This window comes from Kogia breviceps, chromosome 2, assembly GCF_026419965.1.
Source record: "Kogia breviceps isolate mKogBre1 chromosome 2, mKogBre1 haplotype 1, whole genome shotgun sequence".
In the NCBI taxonomy this organism is placed as follows: Eukaryota; Metazoa; Chordata; class Mammalia; order Artiodactyla; family Physeteridae; genus Kogia; species Kogia breviceps.
In genome coordinates this window covers 143,613,279-143,634,540 of record NC_081311.1, presented here as the reverse complement: position 1 = coordinate 143,634,540, position 21,262 = coordinate 143,613,279, and the positions used below count along the sequence as shown (strand labels likewise).

Below are 21,262 nucleotides of genomic sequence, written 5' to 3'. Positions count from 1 at the left end.
CACTGGAAGCTTCAAAGGAAAGTACCGTGGAGCTAAGCTCTTGCCAGTCTGCTGCTACAAACCTGTTACTTAAGTTCAAATCCCAAACCATTTCTAAGCAGAGTCTTTTAGGACAGTTTGTCTTTTAGAATCATTCTGTTCAACATCCTAACAGTGTGGTGCACAATTACTATTGCTAATCAAATTCTGCAGCATTCATTGTAACTAGTTACATTTAATATGATTAATATTTTGACATAAAATATTATAATTTTCTTATTTCAAACGGTGTACCTAGAGATCTACAGAGCAGGATTAAGGAAACTTTTTTGTATCCCAAAAATGCCTTTTTTTCTTTGGGGCATATATGAAAAAGCAACTTGACTTATATTCCTTTTACCCCATGGAGAAATATAAAATAAAGCTTTAAAAAGTTAAGAGGGCACGTACAACTTTGGTCAATAAGTATAAGTTCTTTTAAATAATTCAGTGACATAACTAGTGTATATAGTAGAAAATAGACAAGTGGTAAAATAAAGAAAAGACTGTAGGAGGGTTCTAATAAGAAAAGTAGGACAGTTTGGTAGAGAGAAAGATAGTGGGAAAGCAGGATAAAGAATAAGACAGGATAGTGAGAGAGGAAGATGAGAAGCCTGAAAAAGATTTTGAGGTCCATTAGTGTGGAAACCATACCCTTACTAGTCACTTGGGCCGTGGGTCTAACATTAAGCGTTAACTTCATAAAGTTATGTTACTTCTGAACTAGAACATCATTTAGTCAAAATTCTCCTTTTATAGTCTAAAGAGGTTAAATGATTTATCTAAAATCATAGGTTGTTTTCTGATGCCCTTTGAAAAGTTCACCTGTTGGTTAATTGCTCACAGCTCTTCAATTACTCTAATTTCTGAACTTTTAAGGATTACGCATCCTCTGAATGAACTGCAGTATTCAGAGACCTTCCCACGGTGAAGAATTTTCCCTGGGGTCCAGCAGCAATTTCACTCTGATGGTTGACGAAATCAAATTCTAGATATGCCCTATAGGCTGGAAGTTCCCCCAACCTGTGCTAAAATGTAAGAGGAAGTAAGCTGCCTAATTCCTGGACCTTTCAGGTTTTATGCACTTTTGAAGTCTGCTTAACATTTCATGAACACGTCGTTTTCGTTGGGAGTTTCTGGCTATTTAAATTGTGATTCGTTCCTGCTTTAAGGTTTGACTCATTTTTGTTTTTCCAAATTGTCATACATTTACTTATTGTTGAAAAGAGCATTTCCTCTGGACTGTCAAATACCTCTGTCTGTATTTTGCAACCCTGAGTCCTGAAAATTAAAACTGAAAAAAAGAATACTAGAATAAGTAATGCCTTAATTAGTGTGCTTTTCTGAGAAATTTAAAATGCACTTTATATGCACCTCCCTTTTGCCATTCATTTGTAATGCAGAAGTTTGCATGGGTGTGCACATGTGGGTTACATCATCAGCTCATGGTTTCTCTTTCTCATGGTTAAAAAAATGAAAAGACAATGTTTACTGAGCTCTCACTGTATGTTAGGCTCTTGACTTTTGCTTTTTTTTTTTTTTTTTTAATGGCTAATACTTATTTAGCACTTGTCTCACTTAACTCCTGAATAGTCCTGTTGAGTCGGTACCCTTCTCGCCATTTTATTGTGGGAACTGGACTTAGGCTAAGCAGTTTGCCCAAGGCCACTAACAACTAATTTCAAGAGCTTTTTTCGTAAGTTACAGTTAGGAGGCCACAAGATGTCCTTTTCTAATCCTGAGAATCTGGGATTGTACAAATGCTTTGTTTTAAATGTCACAGCCACAGTAAATATCTTTAAGTGAATAATCTCAGGTAAGACCATTTCCTTTCTAAGTCTTTTGACCTTTGCAGAAGTAAATTTGGTGACTCTTCTGCTTATATTATAAGGCTACACTTTCAATGGTTAAATGAATAAAATATGTTGAGTATGTGGACCTATATGCTACGAGTATGTGTGCATGAGAGTGTGTGTGCGTGTGTGTGTGTGTGTGTGTGTGTGTGTGTGTAGCGGAGAATAGGTAGGGGCAGATCTTAATCCTTTGGTAAAACTAAATGTGGTGCTGAGGATTTAGGGCAACGTTTTGAGATTTGAGGCCCTTAAAGAGAGTACTAAAAAAAAAAAAAAAAAAAACCAGTACTTGTTAGAGATGGGAAGTTGTGGGAGGCAAATTGGTACTTTTTAGTTAAGTGGATAAAGTAGAAAAGATTTCTCTTCCCTTTCCCATAGTTAAACAAGGACAAGTAGGTGGGTCATTCAACTTACCTTCATTTTCTCATTTTTGAGAGGGTTTAGCTGTCTATGAATTTGCACTAATTTTTCAATTAAACATGTAGGACAGTGTATTAAAAAAATAATTTTACTTCATAGCAACCTTTATTTCCCCAGCAGTTACTCTTACAATAAAATTGTGGGTTTGTGTCCAAGCTCCCCTCTAATCGTAATGACATTGTAGATGCTTCAAAATGTCTTCTCTGAAAAATTCCCCCTACTCCCCAAATTATCCAACTCTTTATCTAAAAGAAGTGTTTCTGAAATAGCCAAGGACCCTCCAAGTACAGCAGAGACACAAACCCTTACCATTGAGAAGACAGCCCGTAAGCAGAATTCACTTAAGCTATTGCCTTAAATGATGATCAACAGAGAAAAGAGCAAGTACATTTTGAGAAATGACGGGTCCCGTGTACAGCAAGCGCGTACCACATTCAGCTCAGATTGAGAAAAACAACGATCATGAACTAGGTGAGGCAGTTGCTTTGCTTATAAAGGAAAGCTTGTTTCTCTTCTCTACCTTTGGCTTCTTGGGTTGAGCAGCCTTTTCTGCTTCTCCTCTTGCATTGATTGCCTCATTGCCTTCAGCTCTCTGGAGCTTAGACTGAGGAGCGGAAGAGTCACAATAATAGAAACGAACTTTATGCAAACGTATTAAAAGTTGCTAAAATGGCCAAAACGACATGCCGGGCTTGGGGGTGGGGCACTGAGCTGTTGCACTGGGCCTGGTATCAGAAAATAGAAACTACGGGCAACTGCAGCTGTGAAAAGACTGCTAAAGAAACAGGATGGCTGTGGTTTGCTGTGAGCATCAATTTTCCTGTTGAGCATTTTTACAGGAAGTTGAAGAACAAAGCCAACTTCATCTTAATTAGTTCTGATGGTTTGCAGATCTTAAACACATCCAACTAAGTTTGTCTCGTGGAGGAGTTTCTAAAGAATAGAACCAAAAATAATCATGAGTAGGAATCCCCAAACTACCAATGTTAGCAGCAGTTTGAGTTTTTGCTAAATGATTTGATTTTAACAGTATAACTTGGAGTAGATTCATTACCTTTATAATGAATGCCTTTGCAATCATTTTTTTTATGGCTGCAATAACTCGATATGAATTTCAGGGCCTTTCCTTAGTAAAACACTGTCAAGTTGTATGTATTATAAATTTCCTTCTGTTAATATTTATTGGTCAAACAGTTGTGCATGTGTGTATTTATATAGATTCAAAGAGGTGCGTGTGTGTTTGTGTATAAAAGCTGGAAAAATATACATCAAAAGGTTAACAAGAATTATCTCTGGGTATTATCATCCCCAACCCTTTTTCACCTAATATTTAATTATTATCAAATTCTTCCTTCAATGGTTAACTACAACTGTCGTGTTTTATTTTCATCTTCGTATTTTTATACTGTTTATCATTTTCTAAATGAATATATGCTACTTTTGGAAGCAGAAAAAAAATTCTCAAAAATCTAACCTGAAGATGCCAAGAGCACACAAGAAATATATACATGAAAATGAGCTAAGAGCATTATATATAAAGTAAAATATCAAGGAATATAAATAAAAATAAGATAGAGAATAGAAATGAGGGCAAGAGAACATTGGGCATTAGGAGCTTTTCAATTGTATTATTTCTATTATGTCCTTTCCCTGTACCCCCCCCCCACACACACAGTGATGAATTCAACCTTTTTTGAACAAAAAGTTTACTTTTCTCCCATTCATTTTAGGTAGAATAGTATTTAAGGGTGACTTTTGGCAAGATTGTATAGCAAAATGCTTTATATTTTTAAATGGCCCAAAATCGTGATAAAACATAACTGGATAAACCTACTTCTTATCCTCTCTGCTAGAACTTGGCCGATTCACACCCACGTCCTCAGGCTTAGAGGCCGGCCTTCTGAGGATTATTTCATTGGACAGTGCTGGAAATCTCTCCCCTCTTCCTGTCATTCTATAGTGTGGGCCTCACATGGCATAATCTAGAATGAATTTGACATTGGTTGGAAGAAACTAAGAAACAGTTTATTTAAATAACTTGCCAGTTCTCTTGATCATTTTACATTCAGAGATAATTCTGCTTTCTTAGATGAGCATATTGAATAAGAAAGCATAAGTTTCCTGGGGCAACTCTGGACTGAACTCTGGGCTCTGACTGAGTGTCTAGCTGTCCATGCTGTTGGGGGAATACGTTGCTGTAGGGTGGGGAGCAATTCACTCTTTCTCACAAGGTGTTCCCCATAACCAGTATTACACATTTAGCAGATGGCTCGGGGCCACCAGCTGCCCTGGTTGATCTAGGGTCAGTGTGTGACGCTGTCCACTGCCCAGCACCATTAAACCATGATGCTGACCTACTAGAAGTGTAGTAAAACCAACAAAACCATCCATGTCTCTCACAGAACTAGGAAATTCCAGAATTTCTAAATATTCATGTATATTGTGTGTGTATATATACGTGTGTGTAGGTGACAAAGAAGAGCCAATTAGTGGGGTTTTATTAATTAATTAATTTATTTATTTATGGCTGTGTTGGGTCTTCGTTTCTGTGCGAGGGCTTTCTCTAGTTGCGGCAAGCGGGGGCCACTCTGCATCGCGGTGCGCGGGCCTCTCACTGTCGCGGCCTCTCTTGTTGCGGAGCACAGGCTCCAGACACGCAGGCTCAGTAGTTGTGGCTCATGGGCCCAGTTGCCCCACGGCATGTGGGATCTTCCCAGACCAGGGCTCGAACCCGTGTCCCCTGCATTGGCAGGTGGATTCTCAACCACTGCGCCACGAGGGAAGCCCCAATTAGTGGATTTTTGAAATCATTTATGTAAAATATTCTACTCTGTTCTCTCAACCCAAAGAATCAATTCCTTTATGAAAGGTTTATGGGTAGATCCCTCCCCTCATCTCAATAGTTTCCACCTAAAATTTGTTGATTTTTTTGGGGATTCAGTTATTAAATAAAACTTTGGTAAGCACTCACATTCCCTAGGGTTCAGGTTGATTTTTTAAATATATGTTTTATTTATTTATCTATCTATTTATTTATCTATTTATTTATTTATTTAGGCTGTGTCGGGTCTTAGTTGAGACATGCAGGCTGTTCGTTGTGGCGTGTGGATTTTCTCTTCTCTAGTTGTGGCGTGCGGGCTCCAGGGCATGTGAGTTCTTTAGTTTGCGGCTGCGGGCTCCAGTTGAGGCACGGGAGCTCAGTAGTTGTGGTGTGCAGGCTTAGTTGGCCGGCGGCATGTGGGATCTTAGTTCCCCTAGCAGGGATCGAACCCGCGTCCCCTGCATTGGAAGGCAGGTTCTTTACCACTGGACCACCAGGGAAGTCCCCCCTCAGGTTGACTTAATTTCTTTAATGTATGACATACAGTCCAGAGATAGTTTGGGTGAGAAATCAATTGATGGATTTTATTCAAAAGCTATTATCTTATAATTTTCACTGTGGATAGCAGATATGATAGATAACATGTATTGTTAAAACTGTGTTTATCATTTGCTAGGGCTGCCATATCGAAGTACCACAGACTGGGTGGCTCGAACGGCAGAATTTTGTTATCTCACATTTCTGGAGGTCGGAAGTCAAAGATCAAGGTGTCAGCAGGTTTGGTTTCTCCCAAGACCTCTCTTCTTGGCTTGCAGATGGCCAGCTTCTCCCCGTGTCCTGACATGGCCTTTTCTCTGCACTCACACATCCCTGGTATTTCTTCCTCTTCTAAGGACCCCAGTCATATTGGATTAGGGCCCACCCTAATGGCCTCATTCTAACTTAGTCACTTCTTTAAAGGCCATCTCTCCAAATACAGTCACATTCTGAGGTACTAGGGTTTAGAGCATCAACATATAAATTCAGTCCATAACACTGTATGTGAAAACAAAAAACCCATTTCTATCCATGTGGTTTTCCTTGTGCACATAAAATTCAGCACACAAGGTGAACATTTTAGAAAAGTCTGACTTCTCTCTCTGTGATGAAAGTTATTTAAACAGAGAAATGATTCTCTAAAAGCAATTAGTTCTCAAAAGTGTGTACTGGGGCTTCCCTGGTGGCGCAGTGGTTGAGAATCCGCCTGCCGATGCAGGAGACACGGGTTCGTGCCCGGGTCCGGGAAGATCCCACATGCCGCGGAGCGGCTGGGCCCGTGAGCCATGGCTGCTGAGCCTGCGCGTCCGGAGCCTCTGCTCCGCGATGGGAGAGGCCACAACAGTGAGAGGCCCGCGTACCACAAAAAAAAAAAAAAAAAAAAAGTGTGTACTGTTAGAAGTTCTGTGCCTGGGGTCGGGGGAGGGTAGGAGGGCAAGGATCAGCAAATGGGTAGGGCCGTGATCCTCCAACTTCAGGGAGCCTGGTTCCCCTGCAAGAAATGATGGCCGACATTTGGGAGCCCCTGCCCTAGTCACTGTTTCCCTTCTTCTAGGGCCCCTCCCACCTGGGTACAGAGCTGCCTTTCCTGCCGTGCTCCCAACTCCCAAGGGAAGAACCAAATGTGGGAGGCCAAGCCCTCAGGCTGCCTCATTCCCAGGGGGGCAGCCCCGCCCACACAGGACTCTGGGCAAAGCCAGGGAGTCCTCTGCCAGGTGCTCGAGTGGTACTCCCACCAGCAGGGTGCGTGCTCACCTCAGGGACTACAGCTCTGGACCCGTCTGTTGATTGCTTACTCTACCCTGGCCTGCTGTACTGTTTCATTTCATCCGCCTCATACCCCCATTTAACAGATGGGAAGGGGAGGCTCAGAGAGCTTAGTCTTATCCCAGGTTATCAGCAGCAGAGCAGAGTTTCAAGATCATGTTCTCCTGACCCAGGACTTATGTTCTCACAGGGATTCTAAACTTTTTCATTCATAGGCCACGCTAGTGTCTGGTAAAGCCCCAAAAAGTCAGACTGCTTCTCCGACTGTTATTAAATGCATAGAACAAAATACAGAGAATTACCAAGGCAACTAGTTACAGTGAAATAGATACGAGATCTAGCAGCAGATCATTGCCACAACTTCAAAAGAGATCTGCAACAATTTTAATATGATGTGAAAATATCATGTGAAAAGCTGTTGGTGAAAAGGTTTCAGGTGTGGTTTGTGGCCTGTATTCATAATTGAAGGAAGTGCTACCTTGTAGTTAGAGTTTAGGGGAAATAAATACGTCCTTTTTTTCATCCAAGTCCTTGAACCCCTGTATTCTGTCCACAGACCTTGTGGATGTGAAGATCCAGGCTACGAAGGCCTGTCCATTAGGATCTAGGCTGCTGTTGAGGCCCTACAGTCAGGCCCAGTCTTGCTTCTGACGTGGGCTCTCAACTCCAGGAGACCAGGGAAGTCCCTCCTCTCCCAAGGCCTTGGGCTCTACTCCCCCTGATGAAGTCAGGGAAGCAAGCACCCAGCCTTAAAGCTAGCCAACCCCTCTGCCATGGGACTGGTTCTTTGCCCAGGCCTTGGGATGCACAGGGCTGATGCTGGGAGCTGTTCCAGTGACCAGCTCATGGCTTGTTTGTGTAATACCTGGCTCTTCCACTCCCACATATTTAGTGAGAACCCTGCTTTGTGCCACGTATTGGGAAGACCGGATGGAGTTCACGGTCTGGTTGGTAAGACAGCTGAGAAGGGGGCCCGGCGTGGGGGGCATGAGGTTGGTCTTCTTTGACCCGTGTGCTGGGGTGGCAGGATTGGAGTCTGGGGTTTCTCACAAACTTCCCTGAAGGCCCAGCCTGGACAAGTCCAGACCCCAGCCGCTTTTCAGCTAGCAAGAAGCCAAGAGACCATGGAGGCCTCTGGAGTCACCTTTCAATGTGGAGGTGGGAGTGGGAGTAGTTTGTCTGGAGGAGAGTGAGGGATGGGGGCAGGGGCAGCGGTGGGGAGGAAGGAGAGCTTAGCCTGGGCAAGGTGAGAGCGCCCACCTGCAGATGCTCTCCCCGTTGTTCATCGGAGGTGGCAGGGCGGGGGGAGGCCCAGCCTCTGCTCCGGAGGTTTATTTATTAGTCAGTTAATGCACAGAGAGAGCCATGATAGCAACGACAGAAAACTGTAAAATACTTAGATTAAAGAGGCCTCACAGGGTGGCAGTCCCCTGAGAGTGTCCCTGTTCCATCATCTGGCCCCTAAGGCGTACAGAAGTTCGATTTGATCTTTGCAACCAGAGACTGGCTTATGAGAACCAAACCCGTAAGAGGTTCCCGGTAGCTGATCAGAATCCACTTCTTCCTCAGTGTTAGGATAACAGGATGGCAGGTTAGCTGGTGAGCGTAGAACCTGTCGCAATGGAGTGTTGAGGGGCCTTTCATCCACTGAGCACGTGGACAGTCTGTCCCATGGAGCCCGTCTCTCGGGCCCTCTGGGTGGACCCGGCCACCCCTTCCTTGCTTAGCTGCCTCCTCAGCTGTTCAGACCATTGCTTTGGCCATAGCAGCTCTGACAGTTAGTTGGGCCTGAATCCCGTTCCAGATCCCCATCCTTCCTCCTGGTCCTGGGACACAACCCTGAGGCTTCTGGAGGTGCCCCTTCAGCTGGAGCACCCCCTTCATAGGCCTCCAAACACAGGCCCCCCAGCGCTCCTTATTACACTGCCCGTGTAGCCCCACGGGGGACTGATTGGTGTCACCCAGAAAAGACCATTGTAAGGAACAGATTTTAAAAGAACCCCTGTCTGAGACAGGCTCTTATTGAAAACCGGATTCTGACCGAGTTTACAGGTGAGCTGCAGCACTAGTTAGCCCTTTACCTGCCTAAAAATGCTTATCTAGAAAGAGCAGGGATCAAAAGGACTTGATGTGAATGACTTTGGCGGGTCTTTTAGCGAGTTATTAATTTCTCTGAGTCCCAGCGTCCTCCTCCGTAAAATGAGTGGAATTATGCTAGTTTGCAGTGTGGTCATAAGTATCCAAGACGACAGAAATAAAGTGCCCTTTATCATCCAATTGACTGTTAATAGATGAGAGCAGCTCTTGCTGCTCTAGAGTTTTTTAAATTTCATTTTCTAGATGGCACTCAAAATAGAACTGTCAGAAGCTCTCTTGATTCCTGTCTTCCAGTAGCTTTGACAAGTTTGGCCATGTCCTCTTAGCTTTTCCATTCCGTTTCTGTCACAGAAAGCAAGCCATCCAGCAAAACTTCTATAGAAAGTAACAGCTGACCCTTGAACGATGCGGGGGTTAGGGGCACCGACCCTCTGCATGCAGTCAGCCCTCCGTATCCCCGGGCCCTCTGCACCCAGGGTCCGCATCCTCGGATTCAACTACCCACGGATGGTATAGTAGTACTATAATGTTTACTGTCAAAAACAATCCACATCTAAGTGGACCCGTTGTTCAAGGGTCATCTGTATTTGTTTCATGGTATAAGTTTTCCACATTAACTTTCAGTGGTTGAACTAAGTTAATACTTTAATTATTTTTTCTTTTGGCCGTGCCACGTGGCTTGTGGGGTCTTGGTTTCCCGTCCAGGGATCGAACCTGGGCCCCCGGCAGTGGAAGTGCAGAGTCCTAACCGCCAGGGAATTCCCTAATACTTTAAATTCTAAGAGGTTGTTTTCTGCAATTAAGAGCCTATTGAAAATAAAAGATAATTCTGAGGTTTGAAATTCAGGACACATGTTCCACAGAAACAACGTCATTCAGGTGGTCAGTGTTCCAGGCTGCTCACTTGGTTTAAGGCTCTACCACCAGGCTTCTCAAACGCATATGAATCACCCAGGGATCTTGTTAAAATGCTGAAACAAATTCAGTGCAAGCAGAGGGACTGAGATCTGATGTTTCTAACAGCTCTGGGTGATGCCCCGCTGCCAATCTGGGAGCGCTGCTGATCCAGGAGTAGCACGATCTGGGCGGGAGAAGCTGGGATACTGAGGGGTGAGTACGTGGGTGAGGGCTGCGGCCTGGGGCTTCTGCTTAGACCCAGGGATGGTACTCCGAGGACTGGGGGAAAGGGAGACAGGGTTCATTGCTGGCACAACTCTGAGGGAACGTCCTCACCATTGTTTCTTCAGCCCCTGATGTTTGCCAGGCTGCCCCCTTCGGCGCTGCTACCCACCAGGGCTTCCCTGTGCTGTCTCACCGCCACGGAGTCTGGCCTTCCCTTTGTCCCCAGAGCAGTCAGACTCTGCAGAAAGCCTTTCTAAGGAAGCCTATTTGTAGTGAACGGCCCAGAGTCAGAGGTTTGATTCCTCCCCTCTTTTTTCCCACTTGGATCCTGTAAGGAAATGCCAAGTAGCATAGAGGTAGGAATCCAGCCTCCTTGCCCATCTTATCTTCCCGTATTCCCATCTCCTTTCCCCGGAGGACTGTAAGAACTTTGAGGGCAAGTATAGAAATATAGATTCATCTTTGCATTCCTGGGTGCTACCCAGACCTAGACAGATGTCAGGAATCTCAGAGAAGAAAAGCAGCGGAGTGGAGAAATGTCAGGAATGTTGGAGAAGAAAAGCGCGGGCACGGAGTTGGGGGGGGTGGGAGAACGGGAGAGGACTGCGCCATGGAGATGAGTGAAGAAGAGGAGCCACTTGAACGTCGGACTTGGCCAGGATACATTTCTAGCAGTTTCCTAATAACCTCCCAGTTTACTCGGGCGGCAGGCCAGGGTCCTTCCCCCAACCTGTTTTGGTGGTGTTGGGATTGAGCAGCATGAGGCACCCGACTTTGCTTCCAGTATCTCCAGGCACTTTGGCTGAGAAGCCTCCCCTGCTGACCTCCTTCCAGAATAGTAAGCCGTGCCATAAAGGAATTCCACCTCTTAAAAAAGCTGGGCTTCGTGAATAGCTGCCACTTTGACGGGAAAGCAGGAAGGAAGATTAGGATGGAGTATTACTAAGAAGTCTAATACATGATGGTGCTTTGTTTCTTTTTGTTTTTACAGATTTGTCAGCCAGACTGCTGAAAGCTTAACTGTCCAGGATGCCCGTACCGCCCCCTCCAGCACCCCCGCCACCGCCCACGTTTGCTCTGGTGAGTGATTCTCCCCATCCATGGCCCATGCACAAAGCAAGCTAAACAAACTTGAACCTGGCACACATGTATTTGTTTTCAGTGTATTCACATTCTGGCTTAAATATGAATGATAATGGTAAGCCTTCCAGGTGCTGGAGTAAGCCAGAGCCTGAGATGCAGCAGGTAACAATACGAAAAGTTTTGTAGTCTAAGGTCTCACGTGATGCGTAGGACACACGTGGAATGTGGATTAGTTAGGTTTTCTCTGCCTCGTCCATCAAGGAGACACGTCCTGTTCGTTTGAACACGCTGGCCCAAGACGGTTGGCAGGAGCGGTTCTTCCCAGCCTGCAGTTTTCAGCTTCTAGCCTTTAACATCTGGGCAGGATAGTCCAGAGACCCAGTCTGTCTGTCTGAAAATGCATCCATTAAAGTGTCCTCCAGACTCACTCTCTTTTTCTCTGCCTTTCACCATCTTTCTTCCCACTCTGTTTTTGACAAATAACCCCCATCTCCCACTCCACCCTCCCCCCACACACACACACATTTACTTCGCCCTTTAAATCCATCCTCGCAGTTCCATGTGTACTTTCCTAAGGAATTTCTTCTCTGGGCTCATCCTGGCCCCCGATGGACCTGTCCTCAGCAGTTAGTGCACCCTCTTCCAGGAAGCCAGCAGCCCTCCCTGCAGTGATACGGAAGGTCTCCCAGAAGCACCCCCCAGTATGTGAAGCCTTCACTGCTAAGGCGCCTCCCAGTGATGGGCCCTTCACTTTTCACTTGGGGAAACTGGAGCTCAGAGAGGAAAAGTCTCTTGCCTAGGCTTCCATGGTACACATTTTTTATAACCCATCTAAGGCTGGAACCTAGTTGGAAGAACAGACCATGGATTCGCTTGTTGCTATTCCAAATGTGATCCTCCAACTGCTGGTTAGAGTCCCCAAAAATAAGCACAGAAATGTAGAGTAAGCGCTTAGAAACACTTATAGCAATCTGATAGTGGTGTTATGTCTATTGTTTCTAAGATTGTATTTTGTGTGTCTTTTTTAAACTGACTGATTTTCCTAATAAGTCATTGTTATTTTACAAAATATCGGTCCATGACGGATTGGAAATTTTTTTCTTAAAAATTCGTCCTTCCCTTAGATAAGTTTGAAAAGCTGTGATCTGGCTAACATAGAAGGACTAGTTTATATTTCCCCAAAAGTATAGGTTTTGCACCACCACTGAGTCGTATGTGCCTTTTTCTTTTTAAATTTTAATGCTCAGGTGTTTAATATGTATTCTAAAAGTTATAACTAGCACACCCAGGGTTTAATAGTGAGTTAATTTAAAAAGAAAATGTTCACTGAGAAATAGTATAGTAAATAATATAGTGAATTGACTTAATGAAAATTATTAAATAATAACACAGGTAGCATGAGAAGATGACAAAAGTCACAGAAGTTGTACCAGAATGGTTGAAGTTTGGGACACCCTGGTTTAACTTATCCACTCATTTCTATCCTTTATTACCTGACTAAAAGCAAGATCCTAGAGAGACAGGATATAGAGACGAGAAGAGGGAAAGGTTGGTGGCCATCGTAGGACACCGTCCAGCGGAACAGCACAGTCAAGAGATAAGTCAGCACCCAAGGAGGTCAGGTGTCAAAATAAATTTTGAGGCAGAACAGGAGGCCAGGGAGGGTTGATGATCCAAAACCATGAAGAGAACGAACGTGGACGTGGCACTTAACCTCTCGAAGCCTCAGGTTTTTTCATCCTTAAAACGAAGACAATGGGTAATTCAAAAAGCTCTTTCTAAGATGTCCAAGGCATGTTGTTAAGTTATAAAAACAAGTTTCAGAGCAATAGAGGATGATCCCATTAGCAAAAGCGAACTGTACATGCAAAGAGCCTTTCTGGAACTGACTGCCAAGAAGCTCTTAACAGGCTTGCTTCAGAGGAGGGTTGGAGGCCAGTGGGGAAAGGGCATTTTATTAATTTTTTTTCAACTGAGATATAATTGACATATAAGATTGTATAAGTTTAAGGTGGACAGCACATTTGATACATTTATGTATTATAATTACCACCATAGTTTTAGCTAATGCCTCTATCACATCACATAATTATCATTTCTTTTTTGTGGTGAGAACATTGAAGTTCTGGTCTCTTAACAGCTTTGAAGTATATAATACAGCATTGTTAACTGTAATCACTATGCAGTACATTAGATCTCCAGAACTTATTCATGTTTTAGTTGCAAGTCTGTACTCTTTAACACCTCCCCATTTCTGGGAAGGGGCATTCTAGACCCCGCGTTTATCCTTCTGTCAGGTTATAGGGAAGGCTCTGGAGTCAGGCTGCCAGGATTTGAATCCAAGCTCCTCCTCTTACCAACTGGGTAACCGGGTTGATGATTTAACTTCCCTGTGCCTCAGTTTCCTTGACTCTAAAATGGAAGTCATGACACACACAGGGTTGATGAATTAGCATACATAAAATGCTAAAAACAGTGCCTGACCCATAGTAAAAGCTATATAAATGTTAGCTGTTATTATCGTGAGCAAGTACTACTTTATAATTTAATTAAGACCCTTTCAGCTTCATACACAGAGATTCCGTTTAGCCTGCTTCAGGGTTTTTCTTAGCTCTCCCTCTGCCTCTAACTATAATAAGTAGCTGGGTCAGGTATCAAGCTAAACTTGCCCAGGTTTACTCCTTGTGGCCCTTGCTGGCATCTGTGAAATTAGCCTTTCAGAAGGGCTGGGGTGAGTGAGCCTCAAAGGACTCTCACGGCTGCCAGAAGTACCACTGGGTTTGGGGAAGACGACTCTCCCCGGGACCAGGCCAGACCAAGCCAGTTTCCAAGTGTGACAGACACGGGTACATGCCTACTTCCAAGTCCATTTGCTGGCCTCTTAGTGTTCCCACTCCCCAAAAGAACCCTGAGAAAACAAAATCCCAATTTCACAGTAAGAATCTTTCCCAGGAATTCTGAAATTATAGAAAATACCCAAAGGTTTTTTATTTATTTACTTTTTATTTTTTGGCTGCTCATCGCAGCTTGTGGGATCTTCGTTCCCCGACCAGGGATCAACCTCACACCCCTGCAGTGGAAGCACAGAGTCTTGACCACTGGACCGCCAGGGAAGTCCCCCCAGAGGTTTGAAAGCAGCCCCTTTGTCAGCTGTGCAGTCTCTGTGGGCTAAGCTTTCAAAGGGATTAGGGAACTATGTTCAATATCCTGTAATAAACCATAATGGAAAAGAATTTAAAAATTAAAAAATTTTAAAAAGGGATTAAACATCAGGAACACCTTAGGCCAGAGGAACATGAAGGGAGTTTGGTGGGTAATGGAAATGTTGTATATCTTGATTGTGGCGGTGGCTACACGATTGTATATATGTTTGTCAGAATCACAGGACTGTACACTAAAAGGGTGATTTTACTATTTGTAAATTATACCTCCAATCTGCCTTAAATTAAAAAGAAAAAAATCTCTTGTCAGTGTAACCAGAGGGAATTATTTTCTAAAATTTTGGTGGATTAAAAAATATACAGCCGACCCTTTTTGATAAAGACAATTTTCCTCTTGCACCAGGTTAGTTCCAAAAGACAAGAAAGAGGTGTTCTTCAGAGAACATTCTAGGGGATGAAGCCTCATAATATCCTGCAAATTCCTCTCAGACTTAAAATTCCCTACTCGTTTCTAGCCATCCACCCCTTGCTCTGTTGGTTATGGCCAGACTGTGGTCTGAATTTTCAGAGACTTTTATCAGGGAGTGACTCTTCCTGCATTAAAAATGAATGTAATTTATTGCTGCATCTGCCCCAAATGTCTGGGTCTTAAAAAGAGTGACATCGGGTCTAAAACTTGTAGAGAATTTATAGCCTATTGCCAAGAATCTTAATAACAAGCTCCCAATACGCTAGCTGTCCCCACCGAGTGTTGCAGTACATGATTTTAATTCAAAAGATGAATACGAGTTTGCGTGTTTCCTTTCAGGCCAATACAGAAAAGCCTGCCTTGAGTAAGTCAGAGCAGGCTGGGAGAAATGCTCTCCTCTCTGACATCAGCAAAGGGAAGAAACTAAAGAAGGCAGTCACCAATGACAGAAGTGCACCGATATTGGACAGTAAGTGAAAAAAGTTGTTTTCCATGGAGATAAATGGTTTATGACCTAACAATCAACTCTACTCTTCCCACCAAAAAAATTTTTTTTTTTTTTTTTGGTTAACAACAGCTGCAAAGCTAGCAGAATAAGGGACTGTATCACTCATTGTAGGCCATGGCTCTGGCTTGGGTTCCCTCTAATACTGCAGGAAGCCAGTATAATAATTCTTTGTCCAAGACACACACAGCAGCAATTCTCTGAATTATTCACAACTCTTTACAGCACTTTCTGGAAATTAACCCTTTGCTCATCTTACCACAGAGCAAAAGGCAGCATGAAATATGGAAAGAGCCCTAGTCTTAGAATCAAAGGATGTAGGTTTGAGCCCTGACCATCTCCAACCCTTTGTCTTCATTTGTAAAATGGAGATTATACCTGTTCTGCTGCCCTCAAAAGTTTGTTGTGAGCATCAAATGAGACAATGCTTCTGAAAGTGTTTTGTTGCCTGGAATGTATAATTCAAGTGTAGTTATGATTATTAGGGAGTTGGAGAGAGAAGAAATGAGATCACAGCTTTGCTTACTGACCCATCATAAATCTGAGATACTTTCTGGAATAAGGCAGGGTATGTATAAACAAACAGGTACCCACCGTACAGGGCTACTTATTAACACTTACAATGGAATGAAACATTACAGATGGCTAGAATCTATCGGAAGTTAATTATTGGGCCTCAAGACTATCATCTCACACTCCTCACACATTTCCACTGCCAGCCAGATGTGCCCAAAATTCATCCTCGACCACAGATGCCACTTGGAACTCAACAGGAATTCGACTGTCCTAAACTCACCAGAGGGAGCTTTGTAGACAAGTGAATAACGATGTAGGATTTTAGCCAAGTGGAGGAATTTCTAGGAAAAGTGCCTAATGAGTAGAAGAGAAAGATCAGCGTTAGGTGAGAACACTGGTGTGGGAGGAAGGTGGAAAAGAGGAAGACCAAGACAAAGGCCTTTGAGTTTTGCTCTGTTACCGGGCAAGGTGGTGCAGATGGAATGCACCACACCTCAGTGGAACTACAGGGTCTTTGACTTTTGACGAAGTCTTACCTCTGGTTCAAAATGCCCACAAAATGGTGTGGTTACTGTATAATCAATTGCTTAGTTTTCCTGATCTGTGTCACAAGGTTCTCCCTGGGGTTGCCCAGCCCAGTCGCTTCTTTCTGGGGACCTTTGGTCCAACAGCCATTCAATCGTGGTGCCTGGGATGGGGCCAGAGGAACTCCACAAACTGCCAACCTCTGGCAGCCCAGTGGTTCTCTCCACTATGAGAGGGAGCCTAGGCTCTGGAGAATTCCCTAGATGTTGAAGGAGAATGGACAGTCTGGGTCCTAGTCCTGAATCCACTAGTGGAAGTTCATTATATTCTTCAAGATACACTTCTCTCGTTAAATGGAAAAGAGTGTTAGTTCTCCCTCCCATCTGCTCAGTGATGTTTAAGAATGCACTTTGCTTTGTGGATACCAGATGCAACCCAATGCATGCCCTTGTTGTCCATGCACTTAACTGGACACTAACACTCTTGTTAGAAGCTCTTTGCAAGTGGCAAAGTCCATCCATGGTTTTGTATTTGTTTGCAGGTGAAACCTCCCTGGGTTCTATGTCAAAATGTTAACCATGGTTATACATGATATAACTCTTGAGGTCAGCTTTGTCCTCCAATTTAATTGTTAGCAGAGTGACCTGGAGCCAGTTAGCTATCCTCAACTAGCGTAGCTTCTCTATCAGAAAGCTGTACAACTGTTGCAAGTTAAGAACACTAGTGGACAATGTCTGATAGAACAAGTTCATCGATCTCTTTGAATGTTCAATACCAGGTAAAGGTGTCCTATGAAATGCAGTATTCCAGAATGTATCGTTCATCAACAAATAACGTTTTAATGACAAGGGCATTATTAATACTATAGGCAATAATTAAAATTAGTAAAACGTTTCAATTTTATATGGAAGCAATTTTGCATATACTTCCAGAAATTGTTATTGTAATTTGATATATCGTATTAGGTGAAGTAATTCTTGTGAGTTCAGTATCAGATTGTTTCTTCTATCAGCAGAGTTCCCATAAGTATCCCAGAAAGTTCCACACCTAGAAAAGATACAGAGCTGACACAGACTTATGATCAATCTAATCCAGAAAAAAAGAAAACACAAATGAATAAATAGAGCTCAGAAAGCAGAATAAATAAAAGATTCAAAGCAGATTTTCTAAAATTAAGGATGCTACAATGAAGTTATATGCTAAAACATTTTGAAATCTTAAAGAATTTAACTTTTTAAGAAAAGTACAAATTTACCAAAAAACATTCATGAAGCTTCAGTGAGCAAGGAAAAAGTTGAAAACTTTATCAAATTACTTTTTCTCTAAAAAGCTTTAGGGCTTCCCTGGTGGCTCAGTGGTTGAGAGTCCGCCTGCCAATGCAGGGGACACGGGTTCATGCCCTGGTCTGGAAAGATCCCACATTCCGCAGAGCGGCTGGGCCCGTGAGCCATGGCCGCTGAGCCTGCGCGTCCAGAGCTTGTGCTACGCAACGGGAGAGGCCACAACAGTGAGAGGCCCGCGTACCGCAAAAAAAATAATAACAAAATAAAATAAAAAGCTTTAGAGCCAGATGATTTTATCAGAAAGTTATTTCAGATTTTAAGAAACAACAAATTCAAATGCTATATAAATCATTCCTAAATGTAGGAAGACATGGAAAGCTAGCTATCTGTTAGGTAAAATGAGATTGGCATGATCTTAATATCAAAACATGACAAAGGCAGTATATATACAGAAAGAAAGCTGGTGTATCAGTGTCTCAGGGGACATGTGGCAATGCCTGGAGGCATTTTCAGTTATCAAAACTTGGTGAAGGGAGGGTTCCTACTGACACCTAGTGGGTAGAGGCCAGGGATGCTGTAAACATTCTACAGGGAACAAGATGGTCACCCACAACAAAGAATTATCTGACCCAAAATGTCCATAGTTCCAAGGCTAAGAAACCCTACTATAGACCACTTATGATCGCAGATGAGAGGATACTAACTAAAAATACAAAAACTCTAATTCAATAGTATATTAAAAAAATAATTCACCAAATCCAGAGTTTGTCTCATTTTTAATGTTAGAAAGTTTAGATATCCATCATATCAAATAAAGAAAACCATATAATGATCTCAGTAGATCCTGGATAAGCATTTGATAAAATTGCATGCCATAAGACAGTCTTAAAAACCCAGAGTGGAAGGATCCTTGCTAACCACGAATACTTAGAAAGAAAAAAAAGTTATTTTAAACCAACAGTCAGTATGTAACTTGGGGGCTTCCTTGGTGGTGCAATGATTAAGAATCCGCCTGCCAATGCAGGAGACACGAGTTCGAGCCCTGATCCAGGAAGACCCCACATGCCGCCGAACAACTAAGCCCGTGTGCCACAACTACTGAGCCTGCGCTCTAGAGCCCGCGTGCCACAACTACTGAGGCCCGCATGCCTAGATCCCATGCTCCGCAACAAGAGAAGCCACCCCAATGAGAAGCCCGCGCACTGCAACGAAGAGTAGACCCCGCTCACCACAACTAGAGAAAGCCTGAGCGCAGCAAAAAAGACCCAATGCAGCCAAAAATAAATAAATAAAATTTTTAAAAAATGTAACTTTGAAACGTTAGAGGCATTCTCATTAAAATCAAAGTATGATTTCCTTTATTTTTAAAATACTAATAATGTTAATTTATTTTTAAGATAAATATATAAATATATATTTATTCTTTATAATTATTTTAAAATAGTCTTTAAATTAATAAAACATTAATAACTTACACTGTTATGGAAGCTCAGTCATCAAAGTAATTTCTTATATAAAACAGAAATAAGATACACAACTCTTAGAAAAGAAGGCATACACCTTTATTATTTGCAGAGCATTTGTCTACTAGAAAATCCAAGGTAAAAAATAAATTTTAATCCTGAAAAATGCAGGAAAGTGATTTATTAGATATCAAATGAAATTTCCTGATGCCAATAATAACCAAATCCAAAATATAGTAGGAAAAACATTCCTTTCATAATTTCAACAAACAAAAATGTATTTGAAGTGACCCTAAAAGAACTATGGGTGACCCATATCATGAAAATTACAAAACTTTACTGAATAAATCAGAAGAGATGGGAAAATATACCATGTTTCCATAAAGTCTAAATATCATGAAAGTGTCAGTTCTCCCAGATTAATTTGTAGATCTCATGTAATACTTACCAAAGACTCAACTTCTCCCAGATTAATTTGTAGATCTCATGTAATACTTACCAAAGACTCAACAAGGTTTTCCAGGGGTAGAACTTTAAACAGTACTTAACCTCTTAAAATATATATACATACATAAATTGTTAAGAGACAATTTTTTAAAGAGGGTATAATCATGGCTCTAATACAGATATAAAATAAACATATATCAAAGATTTTATTTAGCTCATTAATTAATGAGGGAACCAATATAATGTTATCAATTCAAAGGAGAATTCAAAGTACCACACATATGTAGGCAGGTGAGTGTTGAAATGAATTTACAAATAGGTGCAAAACGGGTCAATCAATTGCATTACACTGAACACAACCAATATGCATTTCTATGGACAAATATCATTTGCATTATTATCAGTTTTGTACAATTTAATAGAGTTGCAGACTAGCTCAAAGGCAATGGGAAATAACCCAGAAGGCTAGACTGGATACTTAGTAATCTTTTTCTTTCTTCTTCTTCCTTTCTTTTCTTGTTTTCCTATTTTGAAATCTTTCAGTTTTTTGGCAACAAATGCAAAATAAAATCTTTGCATCGTCTCAAGTTGCAAAGAATTTTTAAAATGTTAAAGTCTACTGTTGGGTTTTATGATATTAAAAAATTGAAATAAACCTGGAAGGCCATCAAATAGGTAGATGGATAAATAAATTACAGTACATTCAGTGTCCTAAAACACAATGCAGTCCTTTAAACTCATGTTTTCAAAACACATTTAGTGACATGGGAAATGCTAAAAATAAAGTATTGACTGAGAAAAGCAAGCTAAAAACTATGTAGTGGATTTGGTCGTGAGAAAAAATATGTAAAATGAAAAAAAAAAAAAAAAAAAAACCAAAACCTGGCAGGGAAAAATACACCAAAAAAGTGGGTATTTCAATGAAGCAAAATTATGGGATATTTTATTTTCTTCTCCTTTATTTTTACTGTTTCCTTTCTTCTCACCTTTTATTGCATCTCCTCCTCCCTTAAGACTTTCTTTCTTTGAAGATAATTTTATTTACCAAATCCTATGATACACAATAGATATTAACTCATGTGGCAGCCAGCCAAGTGGGGGAAAGTCATTATCTATTACTGATTCTTCTACCACTGGGCTTGCGACGGCCCTGGAGTAGAAAGAACCCTCTGCTTTTCTGATGGGGGATAGGGTGAATCCTTAAAGTCCTACCCTTTAATGAAATTCCAGGTGTTCACCATGGGCTTAGGTTCTGCCAGCTCTCTGTTGTATCGTGATTGTTAACTTGGGTGAGGACTGGTGAAGTTCTCTGGTGGTGTCTCCATACATGTGTAAAGCCTGTGTTTTCTTCCTTCTGCAGAACCTAAAGGAGCTGGTGGTGGTGGCGGAGGCGGCGGTGGGAGTTTTGGAGGGGGTGGACCACCCGGTTTGGGAGGACTGTTCCAGGCTGGGATGCCAAAGCTGAGATCCACAGCCAGCAGGGAGAGTGGTAAGGAGAGTTTCCTTCCCTAGTTACTGAAGACAAGGCTGAGTCTGGTGGTTTTGAGACTTGGCATCCCCTCTAAGGCACTGTGCCCTGTGAAACATTTTAGATTTCTTGAAATGTTAACACTGTTTTATAAGAGGGACTCAAGGGACTTCCCTGGTGGCGGAGTGGTTAACGCCTGCCAACACAG

At 42.2% G+C, this 21,262-nt stretch overlaps 1 protein-coding gene across 5 annotated transcripts in view; it reads left to right on the top strand.

The window, feature by feature from the left end:
* Nucleotides 1-21,262, top strand: part of WIPF1 (WAS/WASL interacting protein family member 1) — a 125,940-nt gene that overhangs the window by 85,800 nt on the left and 18,878 nt on the right. For 2 of the 5 annotated variants that reach the window (XM_059055516.2, XM_067026323.1), the window contains exons 2-5: nucleotides 10,036-10,122; nucleotides 11,126-11,214; nucleotides 15,187-15,316; nucleotides 20,947-21,075. In XM_059055516.2, the coding sequence (XP_058911499.1) occupies nucleotides 11,164-11,214; nucleotides 15,187-15,316; nucleotides 20,947-21,075 (310 nt within the window). In that variant the 5' untranslated portion in view covers nucleotides 10,036-10,122; nucleotides 11,126-11,163. The remainder of the gene's footprint in view (nucleotides 1-10,035; nucleotides 10,123-11,125; nucleotides 11,215-15,186; nucleotides 15,317-20,946; nucleotides 21,076-21,262) is intronic. The other 3 variants (XM_059055514.2, XM_067026322.1, XM_067026324.1) reach the window with 2 other exon arrangements.